The 15,166-nt window shown below is 41.2% G+C and overlaps 1 protein-coding gene across 8 annotated transcripts in view; it reads left to right on the top strand.

Moving 5' to 3' along the window:
* MYO3B (myosin IIIB) overlaps positions 1–15,166 on the top strand; it is a 410,453-nt gene that overhangs the window by 195,087 nt on the left and 200,200 nt on the right. For all 8 annotated transcript variants that reach the window (XM_075609095.1, XM_075609097.1, XM_075609096.1 and 5 more), the window contains 2 exons: positions 12,238–12,334; positions 13,869–13,985. In XM_075609095.1, the coding sequence (XP_075465210.1) occupies positions 12,238–12,334; positions 13,869–13,985 (214 nt within the window). The remainder of the gene's footprint in view (positions 1–12,237; positions 12,335–13,868; positions 13,986–15,166) is intronic.

Here is a 15,166-nt window from a genome sequence, read left to right as displayed (position 1 = left end):
TTAGTGGTTAGGGTAAGGGGTTAATTGAAGGGGTTTTAGCTGTTTGGGCAGCAGGTAAATTTAAGTGGCTTTAGTGCTATGGGTAGGGGTTATTTTAAGGGTTTTTACTGGTGAGGGTAGGGGGCTTTAGGGTAAGGGCTTAGGGTAGGGGGTTCAGGCAGCGAAGCTGCTGGCGGCGACAGATCCCTGTGGCGGGGTGAGTCACGGTGAAGCGCCGGCGGTTATTTGGTCACGGGGAAACGGCAGCGATCAAATGTCCCAGACCGGTCAGAACATGGAGACGACGCGGTTTTAAAATGCTATAAAACTGAGCCAGACATTGAATGTATTGATAATCAATGTACAGAGTACAGAGTCGTTTTCCATCAATGACATCACAGGATCAGATGTCACTGAAGGGAAATAATAACTTCAGATACATTTTTGTAGCCTTTTAGATTTTAACTAACATTACAGAAGACTGGGGATATGTCTAGAACACTTTAAACAACGTTTGAAAATAAGCCTGTAGGTTTTACTCATGAAAGGAAATTCAATACAAAGCAAGGAACAGACAGAAGAACAAGCCTACATTTCACCCTGGCATGTTTTTGTGTATGTTCCACTATGTAGAAATTGAAGCAATTGATTGTTCAAAAAAAGAGATTGAAGGCAGACTAACCAGTAGCAAAACAAGTATATCAGTAATAATAATAAAAAAAAATCAATAAGAAAAAGTATAGTAATGAACCATCACAAAATAGAGATTAGAACATAAATGTGTATTTTAACAATCCCACATAAGTTAAGCACTAACATGTTTTTTTTAAAAGAATTCCATGCAAAACATGTTATAAAACAGTATAGATAAAATTACACATTTAGGGGCAATTTCATCAAGCGCCAGTACTGTTTAGCTCACCCAATCCAGCGTTAACTCCTTTTGACTTGAATAGGAGTTAACGCTGGAACGGGAGTACTAACTTTTACTTGCACTTGATGAATTTGTCCCTTCGTTTGTGGTTAATTTGTAACTGTTAACTTACACTATATAAATTGACTCTCCTAGTATCATTGTGATGCGTAAGCCCTATTTTATGTAATGTGACTGCCTTCTGTAAGTTATGCTTCAATATATTTTAAAAATCAATAGGACCTCGGGCGCCAAAAGGAGAAAAAGGAAACAGTGTATGTAGTATGTTTTTAACAACAGGGTGACATTTAGATGTTGGTAATGCACTCACACATTCGCAACTTGGTTTGGTTTTTAGACATCTGTAATATATTTGTTGTGAATCTACTCCAGGAAGTCTTAACCTTAATCCACCGAAGGGAGCACCTCACAGAAAAAGGAAACAGGAAAATGGTGTTTATCTTTTTAATATCTTTACCTAAAAGTATTGCACTCACATATAATAAATCAATCTTTAGAACTTGTGGTTAGACTGGATCAGCCGGTTGATTTTTTCTGAAACGCCCCTTTCATCATTTTGGACCAGGCTTCTGCCGTTGCATGACTTCACTCAAGTTCCGGACCTATGCATGTCTCCATCTCCCAGTCTCCAGCAAGTTCATCCTACGCATTTCGCCAATAGCTTCTTTCACCCCTGAAGAAGCTGTTGGCGAAACACACAGGATGAACTTGCTGGAGACTGGGAAAAGGCAGAGAGGAGACACGTGCAGGTCCAAGACCTATGATGTCATCATATTAGGGGATCTTAGTCCAATATGCTTAAAGGGGCACCTCGGTCAGCGAGCATGAAAAAAATCAATCAGCAAATGCAGTCTAACCATCCCCACATCTTTTTTCTCCCAAACCCCACCTCTCTCTCCCACACCCCACCACCCTTCTCCCCCACACTCAATCCCCTCCAATACACTAAGCCCCCCAATACACATAATAATCACCCCATCTCCACAATACACATATTAACCCCCCAATACACAACTCCTCTAATACACATAACAATCCCCCAATACACAGGCGGCTTTTGTCTGAGGAAGGGGCTGTGTCCCTGAAACGTTACTGTAGTGCTGCCAATTACTATGTAGTAAAACCTAGCAATTATTGCAGTAATACTTGTGCCTCCATCCTTTTTCTATATAAACCCCCCAATACACATAACCCACCTCCCCAATAGCTAACACGCACGCACACACCGATCAATTATTGTAGAAACTTGTTGCTTGACACACATGCCTAAACTTTTCTGTTCTCTTCTGACTCATTCTACAGTATTACTACAGCTTTATTTATTTTAAAGTTTGCCATTTTCTTGTGGGCACTTTTAAATATATTTTAGTTTCAAATATTTAGAAACTTTGGGTTGTCCTGGCTTAAAATTATTTAAAAAAAATTTTGCGAACAAAAATCCAGTCAATGTTTCTGGAATCCTGGCACAAGAAGTTGTAGTTTCGTCAGAATATTGTATCTCTTTATTTTTAAATCAACTTTTTCTTATTTTCTTGTTTTATACATTTTGAAACATTACCGAAGGGTTACATTGTATTCTCAATCACATGCACAATACATAACCATGTTGAATACACAACAATAAAAAAATAAAAAAAATACCCACAATACAAGTGGTTTACATAGCAATAAATGTTACAAGTGCCCGACACTGCAAGGCACAAGCGAAATGACATGCTGGTATTTAAAGCAGCAATACGGGTATCAATAAAAAAAAAACACATATATATTTTTTATTACAGGATTGAAGCAGGGTGTCTCTGGAGTGGAACTGTGTTCATTTCAGCTTCGGGGACCCCCTGCTTCCAGAGATACTTAACTCTGCAGCATAGGGGGTTCCGGTGTCCCCAGTGTCAGAGTTCCCATTAGGTACGAATTTTGGGGCGGCAAAAATTTACCACCCCGTATAATTTTGTCGCGCTGTTGGGCCTCTCGGACCTATTGGGAAGGTACTTGCCTGTGCCTACCACCCTCCTTTCTACCGCCCTGCTGCTCCTTTGGGATGCCGGCGTCAAATGACCCTGCGGACGTCCCCACTGTGACGTCACACGGCGCCTCGATGCCATGGCAACAGGACGTCGCGATGTCAAATGGCGTCATGCCGTCGCGTTTCCATGGCAACACGCTGCCGTACGGCATCACGTTGGTGGCGTCACGGTATCATTTGATGCCGGGATTCCAAAGGAGCAGGAGGGCGGCAGAAAGGAGGCGGCAGACACAGGGAAGTTCCCACGGGCGGCAAATTTGGAAATCCACTGCTGGGTATCTCTTTTCAGTTTAAATGTCTCGCGGGCTGACAGGAAGCCGCAACGGATGCCGTCAACGCTCCTTAATGGCCCGCATAGACGTTTAAATGCCACCATTATGTTAAGCACAAAGTTTATCTGACTACAGAGTTACCGGCATCCCTACAGAGATAAGTATCTCTGGAGGCAATGGGTCTCCGGAGCTGAAATTAACACAGTTCAGCTCCCGAGACCCCCTGCTCAATCCTGTAATAAAAAGAATTTAAAAAGTGAAACCCGTATTGCTTCTTTAAGTAGAGCAAGAAAAAAACCTTCTATTTGAGAATGTTTATGATTGTATTGTGAATATCGTTATCGGATCATTCCTCCCAATTAAATCGTTTTGTGGATCTGCACCCACTGTGTGTTGTGCCCCTTTGCATGAAGTATCATGCGTACGAAAATGTGTCTGTGCATTGCGTTTCCCATTTAAACAGGCAATAATATCATCAAGCTTGGCACACACCAGCAGCTCAGAATATTGTATTTTATATGTGTTTAATAGAGACTTCCTGAGATTGTATAATGATTCTTTAGCTGTGAGACCACTATACTGCTAATCTGTATCTGAACTTTTCTACGGAGGTTTAAACCACTGGAAAATGTTTGAGACTTATCCACATCAAACCTTAATATGTATCGTGCTGCTGATCTAGATGTAATAAAAACGGATGGAGACTGCAGGGGATTTGAAGCAATGTGATGCTATGATACTAATGCCTCTTTATGATTCTACACTTTACAGAGTGCGTTAAGTAAAATAAACTGTACACATGGAAGATTTTATGCGTTAGTTATGTTTGCATTTTTGTTTAATGGTCTAATTATAAAGGTTTATAGAGAAATGTATAAATTAAAAATAAATTAGATGTAATTGTTGCCCAAAGCTTGTTTCTGTAACAGAGGGTTCTAGGACAAAAAGTAGGGAAAGAGTACATTTATTTAAAAAATTGCCACAGATGAGATGAATAGGGTAATAATGAGACTTCCCAAATATGTGAGCACTTAAATAAATGTTACATTGCTACGATTAATAGCAATTCCGTTTATAATGAAGTTGGAAAACTGCTTTTAATGCTAGTAAAGATGAACTCACAGGAGGCCTTCCAAGCTGCACTCACATTATGTATGCACATGCTGCATGGAGGAATAGTTATCTCATCTCTACTTATAATTACTTAGATTATAAACTCTTTGGGGCAGGGATTCCTTTTCCTAATATTTATTTACTTTTATGTTTCAAGCACTTATTTCCATTACAGTATGTCTCAAAGTATTTTATTACATTTGCACATGGATGGCGCTATACAAATAGGTATATACATACATAGATTAGTTATTATTTATTTATTTATAAACTATTTTACCAGGAAGTAATACATTGAGAGTTACCTCTCGTTTTCGAGCATGTCCTGGGCACAGAGTTAAGACAAATAATACATGGTTACAAATACAGTTACATAAATGAACAGGGTATACAATATATACCATACATTGCATGCACAGTTAAAGAAAATATATATTATGGGCGTATAAAACAGTTACAGACCAGATTAAAATGTGAGACAGCCTTAGATTTGAAAGAACTTAAACTGGTGGTGGATGTGAAAGTCTCCGGTAGGTTGTTCCAGTTTTGGGGTGCATGGTAAGAGGAGGAGCGGCCGGATACTTTGTTGAGCATTGGGACCATGAACAGTCTTTTGGAGTCTGATCTCAGGTGATAAGTGCTGCAAGTGGTAGCGGTGAGGAGCTTGTTCAGATAGATGGGTAGCTTGCCCAGAACGTATTTGAAGGCAAGACAGGAAAGGTGAACTTTGAGCCTGGACTCAAGTTAATCCCCCTCCTTTTGGCACACTGTGGGTCCCTGAGGGAGAAGAAGGCAATAAGGGCCTTGAGGAGCAGTGATGGACTTGGAGAGGGTGGTAATGTTTGAACTTTGAGGGGGTGGTAAGTAGTTATGGACCGGGGGTCGGGGTTTCTCACACTGGTTCAGGAATGCAATATACTGCTTGGAGCCACCATTACATATTTATTTTGGCAAACCCCTTGGAGACCCCTTTGCGAACCCCTAAGGGCTCCTGAACCACGGCAATAGAATCACTGGAAAAAAAAAACACATTCTGTAACATTTATGCTGTAACTTACACCTCTCACATTCTCTTTCCACTCTCCCTGTCCCTCTCCTCCCCTCCCCTCCCCCTCTCCCCATACCTTCCCCCTTTCTCTCTCCCCCCCTTCCCTACCTTCTCTGTCCCCTTCCCCCTCCCTTCTTTCCACAGCTACCTACACCCCTCCTCTTCCCCCCCCCCTGGAAATTTGTGTTGCACCAGTTTCATCGCCCCAGCTTTAGTCCTGGAGAAAGATGACATCATAACGGGGAGGAGAGTAGCCCAGATACCCATCCCTAACCCAGCTACTCACCCCACAGACTGGAAACTTGAGGCATTATTTTTAATAGTAGTAGTGATAATGGTACTGTATAAGGCAGTACGTCTATTTATCAAAGTCTTCTGGCTGTAAAACTGGGGCAAAATTGGTGGGGGAAAAAATGGCAATTTATTGATCAAAGCAATAAATCCTTCTTCCAACTGGATTTTTTTTTCTATAGGAATGGTGCTGTTTTTATAAATAGTTTCTTGGGACTTTTCTTCCCCCGTATTGATATTCAATTACTGAAGCACCCTCTTAATTTGTGAGCAATTAAGTTAATTAAAAGCTCTATAAAACAAGTTTGATATACTGATTGAACCCCATTGTTTTTATCTTGGGCTTATCTCTTCTAGTAATGAATGATATGTTTGATATGTTCTGCTGTGACTCCACCCCAGAGGTGGCTGCGGACGACATAGTAAAGTGCATTGGACTTCAAAGATCCATTATGGTATTTTGATAGGAAGCGGTCCACACATATTTAAGGATTACTATTTTATTTGTAACAATATTTAATCTCTGTAGCACCTTCCAACGTCTTCTGCAGCGAGCGCCTTCTCTATAATTTCTGCCTGTTCTGGCAGCTGCTCCTCACACACCTGGCTCATTTGGATCAGATACTGCTTTCTCTAGAGTTTGCTGCACCAGAGTAGGGTTACCAAGTGTCCGGTTTTATCCACACATACTCTCTTTAGGGGCTGTGACACCATTCAGGGCGGATTTCTGACAAACAAGCTGTTTTCGACCCAGCACTCTCTCGCAGGTCCCGAGTTAGGCTAGGCTAACTGCTAACTGCTAGGCTGGCTGCTGCTGCTGCGTGCTCTTTGCCGTGTGTGCCACACACCAGAGTACAGCCCTCTATGGGGCAGGCCCCAGTCGCCGTGTGTGCACGCACGCACAAGGCACGATGTGCAATCGCCTTGGCTAAAAGACAAGATTTTTGTCTTTGGCACGGCAGCCGGGCATTGGCCACCTCACAGCGATGGTTCAGCCAATGAGGGTGAACCAGCCACGTGACATCGTGACCGCACCCCCTCCCCCCGTCCCATTGGATCTCTTGCTCCAAGCACAACCGCAGACCACAGGTCACGGCTGAAACGGGTGCACGCATCGCCAGATGCTCCGGTGCGCGTGCAGCCGTGACCTCGGGCTGTAGCCTTGGGGGCATCTACAGGCTTGACAGGGAGGGCATATACCCTATCTCAGAGAGAAATGCGGACGGAGATGCATCCTGATTGGCTCCCTGCCTGTCTGCAGAGGGAGAAAAACAAAATCACTGAGGATTAGGAGAGTGACTGTTTGTGTGTGTGTGGGGGGGGGGGGAGGAGGGGAGCTGGACTGTGCATGGGTTTTTAAATGGGTATGATGTGTGAAGGAGAGGTGTATGATGGAGGAAGGGGGGCTGAACTATGTGTGAAGGAAGATGTCTGGAATCCAAAAACAAACCCGTTTGTTGGGAAAATTGTTGTTTTTAAGGCGAATATTCTGTCAATCCAACAACTATCTCAAATTCAACTTACAGTACACGTGGACTGGCATCTCATCACTTGTGCTAACTGGCCCTGGTTAGGATAAACGGCATTCACATCTCCCTGTGCCTCCATTAGTCACCAGGATGTTATTGATGCTGTTACAAGTAAACTCTCCTCCTCCTTCACTCCATGCTGACTACGAATGATAAGTACTGACCGTTCTGTTCTGACTGACAGATTAAATCTGTCAGTGGTGATATTGGATACCGAGGCTTGAGCCTCATTACTCCAAGTTCTCTTGTTGAGTGTATTGTCGCACTCTTTAGGAAGCTTCTTGATCTGTGTTACTTGCCACAGTTGAGTTGGTTTCACAGGTTCAGCGCTGTGATGGGTCGTGGGTAGCGGTCAAATGGGTTTGCAGAGATCGCAGCAAGCTTCTTGATCAGCGGGTTTGAGTTCTGGTCCAGTTCCTTGTAGAATTTCTTGTTGAGCTTCTTTAGATGTTCATCTAACATCTCGATACCCAGTTCCCTATGAAGGTCTGCTATTCTTGTAGGAAGTGGAGCGTTGGACGCAATCCGCAGCGCCTTGTTCTGTAATTTTTGGAGAGATGATCTTTGATGTTGGTGGCAACCACTCCACACCGAATGATAAGTCCTCCTGGCTTAAGCATTTATAGCTCACCAACATTCAGTGTATTATGATGTCCTGATGGACTTACAGTAAGTGACCTCACAATGCTGTTGCAGCTGCCTAGCTATCTAAAGGCAGACAGAATTTTGACCAATGAGTGATGACTACTCTAGGCAAATGGCAGCAGTAGCAATGTAGCCACGCCCTCCTATTCTGATGTCACTGATAACCTCACAGTGTTCTGGCCGCATGTTCTGCTCAGCTGCATTCCTTCTTCATGAATTTAATAGAAATAGCTGTGTTAGCCCAGGTGTGTGCAGAATAAATGAGTACAGTACTTCAGTATTTTTTTATTTGGACTAACAATTTATATTATATGATCTAAATTCTTAGTCCAAATAAAAAAAGATATCACCCAATACTGAAGCCCCTGGAAATACCACACCCTATTGAACACAGCGTTTCACATTTACTAAACTGTGATAACCTATAATCCACTTTATGGCTGATTTAAGTGAATGGGCCATAAAATGCTAAGCTCTGGTCAGTAAATATAGATCAGTGTCTCTTTTCTTTCACAAAATCATGTCCCCACACCTACACTACACTTCTCTTCTTCCATTAAGAGCAACCACGAAAAGACTATTATGTGGGACATCTAAGCCGAATCCTGAGCCCTAGGCAATTTTTATCTGGTAAGCAATTGGAACTTATGCTATTGCCCTTAATGGTTAATTAATCAATATTTTAGTGAGGGTTAAGACTAGAACAAGTATAAAAGCAGCAAGCCCACCCATAAGGCTGAGTCCATAGAGACTGCAGCCGTGCGGAGGCGCGCGAAAGCTGAGGGAAAGCGGGTGCTTTCCTTGGCCTTAGTGCTTGCGCCGTCCGGGGGCGTATCTGGGGCGGGCCAGTGACGTCACTGAGCTGGTTCGCCCTTGGTGGGCAAACCACTCACGTGACCGGCCCTCCGCTCCCCTCAGCGCCAAAACTTAAATTGAGCTGTCTCCTCCACCTCCGCACGCCTGCGGAAGCGTGCGGAAGCGCCTCCTAAAGCCGCCCTCATAAAGGGTGCCGGGGGTAAGTCCGCTGCCTCAGCGCGGCTCAGCGGCTTAGCGCTGACCATGCCCACAGCCTAAGGCTAAATAAGTTTAACTCATGAGTTAAACTTACTTAGCCTTCTGGCTAAATAAATAATAAAATAAAAGTACTGGAAAGGGCATGAACAGATCTCATAAAGGAAGGATGGCTGCTTTACGTAGGCGCTTCTGAAAATAAAGTGAGCCTGGAAACTAATCCTGCACTGAATTTTCAATCAACATAGATACCCTAGATTCAAATAAATGGTCTGTGGATTTAATAAAGCTTCACGCTGTAGAGTAAATCTGCACCTTTATGTCTCTCTTAAAAACACCATTAGGCTTGCAACACTATTCGAATCATGATTTAAACAGCAATACTACAGTATATTCCCCTTTTTTTTGTTTCTTATTTGTATATGTGACAATGTATATCTACATTCTTACCTAAGATGGCAATCCGTTTGGTGCTCCTGTTATACATCTGTAAAAATTATTTTTGTGTGCCTGACATAATGGTCACCTTTTTGTTTCAATCAATCCTTCAGTCAGTGTAACTCAGCAGGCACCATGAATGCTTTTATTACTAAGGTAACAATGACAAGTATTACAGTTTACAGCTCAAACTGTTGGAAACATTGGTAACACATTATCACAAACAGGAAAGTGTTACAAAGATCTTACACTGCTGGGGATGTGGGCTAAAACCTGCTATAGAAAGCAAGGGATGCACAGTATATTAAAACTCATTAAAAATGGCATTCAAAATTAAATCTGGAAAAAAGAAAAAAAAAGTCACTATTATCTAATACTACAGAACTATATATTTTTTTTAAACCATATAATAGTTTACGTTTTGCCACTTTAATCAATTTTCTAGATGGCACACATGAGCAGAATTAAAGAAGATTACTATATGTCATGTTAAATAGAAGTCGAATCTTTTAGATTTAACTGTAACAGAGCAATAGACATTTCTGTGGAATGCCATAAATGCGGAGGAACTTTGCATTCCAGGATTCCATCATTGATTTGATATACCTAACATAGGGCATTGAGTTTGGAGCTGGATATCTTCGTTGCCAGACTATTCTAATAAAGTCTTACACTAGAAATGTTAGCACAATAAACAGTTTATTTGCAGGTTGCTAATGAACAATGTTTCGGGAATCTCCCTCAGGTGGAATATTTATGTAAACACTGACTCTGAATACAATGGCACTCCGTTTGAAACAGGGGAGCCTGGTTCAAATCCCAGTGTCAGCTCCGGGTGACCTTGGGCAAGTCACTTTATTTCCCTGCCAAAAATTAGATTGTAAGCTCTACAGGGCAGGGTCTCTTGTCTGCAAAAGTTCTATGTACAGTGGTGCGTATACTGTCAGCATTTTACAAGAAGGAACATAAAAGACTGTCTCCTGATGACTCCCAAATTGATTGAGATTTTTTTCAGCGAAGTGAGTGCCGTCTAGATTTGCATCTCTGATACTAGAAAACTTTGTTTGGACCATCAGAGTAGACAACCGTAGTTCTGTAATTGCATTAGAGGTTGTAAACTAACCCTAAAAAAGTGATTCTCCTATTTAACCCTTGACGAGCCAGAGGGGCCGTGGCACCAGAGTGTCACAGCCCCTCTGACACATCCCAATAACGGGATGAGGCAAATGAAAGTGGAGTCCTCTTCAGTTCCTCTTCCATATTCATATCCTCTTCCTGAAGGCGATCTCCCCTAGAAAATGAGTGGCAAGCTCCTGACATGGCTACTTCATCATGGGACTGTTTGTGCAGAGGTACACTCAGGGAGACCGATTTGGGGGAAATTAAACATGGCTTTGGCCCGCCTGTCACTATAAATAGCAGTTTAAGGCACTATACATATATACAAACAAAACAAACACCTATCCCTTTGTAAGTAATAACTTCCCCAGTCCGTATCTGTAGGGTTGGGGGGAAAATCCCCTTACCAACCTTCCCCCCCAAAGTCTAAAGAGGTACCTCAAAGCAGGTGGCCCTTCAGGTCAGTCGCTGGGTCAGGAGTGGCATCCGTTGAGGGGCCAGCCTCTAGCAGGTTCCTGAGTTGGCTGCACCCTGGAAGAGAAGTCTGGTCCCCTAGCGTCTTTCTGTCAGCACACAGCCCTCCTGTGTGCTCAAGACTCTCTCCTCTGTCAGTATAGTTGTGACTGTGCTAAGGAGTCTCTGGGTCTGTTCCCAGGAGGAGGTTTTTACCCTTGGATGATTACCCAGGTGGAGCTGGCTAATTGACTAGCTGCAATTAACCGGCTATCTGTTGGATTTCTCAGACTACTAGAGGCTTTTATTTAAATAGGGATAAGTCCCTGTTACAGACCCCTGGAGTGCCAGACCCCATGCCGTGGTGGCTACTGAACATCATGCGGCATCCAATGGGTTAATACAACGGGGCATGAATGTCACAATAACAATTGTAGAATATACAGGACAGCTTTAAATATGTCATAAATATGCAGATTCTAACATGAAACAGCAAATCTCATTAATACCTCATCATTATATCATTATTAACTTATGTTCTCAATACTATAGAATTTGTCATAGGATAAGTAGTATTTGATCATGTGACTGCAGCATGTACAAAGTATCTGTCGGAAGCCTTCATTGAGGATCAGTGCTAAATGTTCCACAGCAGGAGGTTGCTGAATAGTTTATCTGTGGGTGCTGTTCCTTTTACATTTCATAATTTAAGACAAAAATATCTGCAGGATAAAAAAGGGCACATCTGCCTAAGAAAAGGTGTATCAACAATCTCCGCATTTAATTTTGTTATTAACCCGTTTTAATTGAATTGTTGAATTGTTTCAAGATTTTGGTGTAATCAGATTAGAAAGAGTTAGGAGCTAAAATGCCTTTGCTTCTAATTCTGTAACATACAGTCCCAGATTAAATCTGTGAACAGAAGCTAGGTTAGCACAAACACAACTGTATGTATAAGGGAAGCCATGTGTCAAAAAGACTGCTCACCAGAAGAGGCCTTATGTCAAAGAGAAAGGTAACCAGATAGAAGAACTGCTTTATGACTGCTTTTGCTGGGATAATTGGTACATTGTTTATCAAGCAAAATGAGACCCGATACCTGCATTTTGCTGTAAGTGGATCCCATTTATCTGCAGAAGGTGCATTTGTGAGGTACGATCAATGACTCCACATTGCACATGAATGGTAAAAATAAAGGACACTATTCTAGCTGCAACCGGCTAGATCAGATAATGAAAACAAGCTGGTTTTATGGGAATATATCATTGGGGATAACATGTTAAGTGTAATTATTCCAAGGCATGTAGTAACAAGATATTGTTTCTTTATATAATAAATAGCACGGTTACATGTGATTTGTGTATGCGTTTCCATTGCAGGTATGAGCGGATGCACACAAGGCGTCCTTATGTACTAGAGCCTAAGGAAAATTGCTGCCTAGATGATGACCTAGTAAACTTGGAAGTTTTGGATGAGGTAATGCTCAGATTTCTGTGTACTTGGCAATAATCTCAGATACTAGCAGTTTAGATTTTTGGATGTTGAGGATTTCTCATTGTATTGTTACATTAGAAATAGATATAAAACACTTAGTCTATGGTGACATGTTATTGTAGTTTTTTTTTTAAGCATCTGTCCTGTTTGCATTGTAATTTTTAGCTAGTTATGTTGTATTGGTTTCCTTAAAGAGGCAGTCCAAGCAGCACTTAAAGAAACAAAATATATATATTTTGGTTTTTATATATGCAGCATTTGATTACCTTTTATTCACACTGAATTACCTTTAAAAAAAATGTAGTATTATATAATGTCCCAAAAAATACTTTAGTTGGTGCTCTATGGTGAAGTATTTTTTTTTGTCAAACCCAACTGTTGCAGATGGTTGTAACTGTGAAGTCTATGGTCCGCAGTTCACATGGATAAGTAACGAGATAGATAGTTTTAGTTCATGAGCAGGTAAGTATTGGTGTGTTGACCAGAGGCTGTGATTCCAGCTAGGCTGCTGAGCCAAAGCCCTGAGGAAGTGACGCTTCATTGTGAAACGTCATTGTGAAACGCGTAGGGTTAACAAAGGTGTTAATGGGAGTACCTGAAGCTTTACAAGGCTACCAATCTGTAATGTCATCTCACAAGGCTGGACGGCGTGTGCGATCGGAGAGGAGAGATCTAATCCGCCGAGCAGCAGGTCTGCAGAGAAGCAAGCAGCCTAGCAGGACACACAGCCTCCAGCCAATACACCTATACCTACCTGCCTATGAACTAGCACAATTTCGTTACTAATCCACGTGAACTGCGGACAGAGGACCTCACGCTCACAACCATCTGCAACGGTTGAGTTTGATGATTTTTTTTTTTTACTTCACCATAAAGCACTTTCTAAAGTCTTTTTTGGGACATTGTTATATCTGAATGCAGTTAAATATCTGAATGCAGTTAAATAGGGAATTGAAGGCAGAAGGTTGTTTTCAATTGCTGACAAAGATGAACTGGGCAGGTACACCACTACTCTAATCTTTCACTATACAGTATATGGCATCAACATCCACCAACGGGATTCTTTCTGTGTGGCTTTTATTGGTTGGTGTTTTTTTAAAAAAAAATGTAAAAATCATTTTGGCTTGGAGAAGTGCACAAAGGAAGCTGGACTCCACCTGATGCATGGGAGTAGGTATACATATCTCACACCTGGACTTCTCCCGGTCATCGATCATTTTCAGCTAAACTTTAGCATGTAAAAAAATCACCACTGCTTTCACATTTAGGCCCATGTAACTAAACCGTGCTACAGCATCCGACGTGAATGGGATATTGAATGATGGGCAATGAAAATAAAATCTCAAACGGGTATAGACTGAAGAAAGGACATAGCATTGAATGGGTCAGTGATTTTGAAATGTCTTGAGAAACCACTGTAGGAAATGAAATAAATATTAACATTGATATTTAATGATTGTGCTATAACCAATGGTTTGTTGATGGGTTTGCTCATTTATTTTTCCCCTCATTTTAGGACACCATTATATATCAGTTACAGTCACGTTATGCTGACTTACAAATTTACACCTATGTTGGAGATATTTTAATAGCGTTGAACCCATTTCAGAATCTCAGCATTTACTCACCACAGGTAAGAGATTAAGATTAAGTATTCCACTATAACTAATCCCAATGGCAGGCTACACTTTTATATGAATGTTTCCATGTAGGCTAATAATACCTTTGCACCTTTAATATATCAAGAAAGGTCTAAGTATCAATACAATTTTCCAGCTAAATCATGTAATGGACTATGTGGTTTTTTCTCTGTTATGCATCTATTTGCCGTTCAAGTATCAGTTAATGCAGGGGTTCTCAACTCGTCCTCAAGCCCCCCAACAGGTCAGGTTTTAAAGATATCCAAGCTTCAGCACAGGTGGCTTAATCAGAGACTCCATCGACTGAGCGTCTGATTAAGCCCCCTATGCTGAAGTTGGGATATCTTGAAAACCTGGCCTGTTGGGGGGGCTTGAGGACTGGAGTTGAACACTGGAGTTGAGTTAATGTAATATTATGTATTCTTCTTATTTTGGTTTAACTTTAACGGTTTGGGTTTTGTAAAAAAAAAAAAAAAAAAAACGATGGGAAAATCTCTCAATGAGCAGGGTTTCTGCTCCCAATCTTGGGAAAACTTTTTAGAAATGTAAACGTTTGTGCGGAACTTTGCAAGTTTTTCATTTGCAAATCGAAAAAAAAACATTGCCTCCTTTATAAAAAAATCTGAGGATGAGGTCTTTCGTGTGTCTGGCCGGTATTTGGATCAGATTCGAAAACTCATCCCAAAGTCCGACTCGGACACCTGGACAAACTTCAACGTTTTGTGGAAGTCAGATTTTGAACCTGTCCAACCTTAATTTACCGTACTGCCAGTTATTAATAGCAGGAGGTAGTGTTTGAAATGAGTGCGATTTTCTATATAAAATATTATTTTAGTGCTGAACTTCATAAGCGATAAGGAGCATTAAAAACAAATGCTAAAATTAACTGTGCATCAGCTGAGTATGCAGCGGTATAACTTAGTATCAATCCTTATTGATTAATATATCGATATACACACATTTTATGTTTGTTTTATTTATGTCTATTAGTTTACTTATTGTTCTTTTATTATATTTAATAAAAGTTTTTTTTGTTGTGGTTTTTTACCTCTTGCTTTCTCACATACCATGTTGGAACAGCATTAGTCTCGTGTCTCCCATAGGCTGTTCCCTAACCAATATAATGTAGTATTTTCATACTACACAAGTGTGCATGTTTTCTCTTTACATATGC

This window comes from Ascaphus truei, chromosome 7 (genome assembly GCF_040206685.1).
Source record: "Ascaphus truei isolate aAscTru1 chromosome 7, aAscTru1.hap1, whole genome shotgun sequence".
Taxonomy (NCBI): Eukaryota; Metazoa; Chordata; class Amphibia; order Anura; family Ascaphidae; genus Ascaphus; species Ascaphus truei.
Note: the sequence above shows the minus strand (reverse complement) of the source record. Positions and strands in the feature narration are given on the sequence as shown.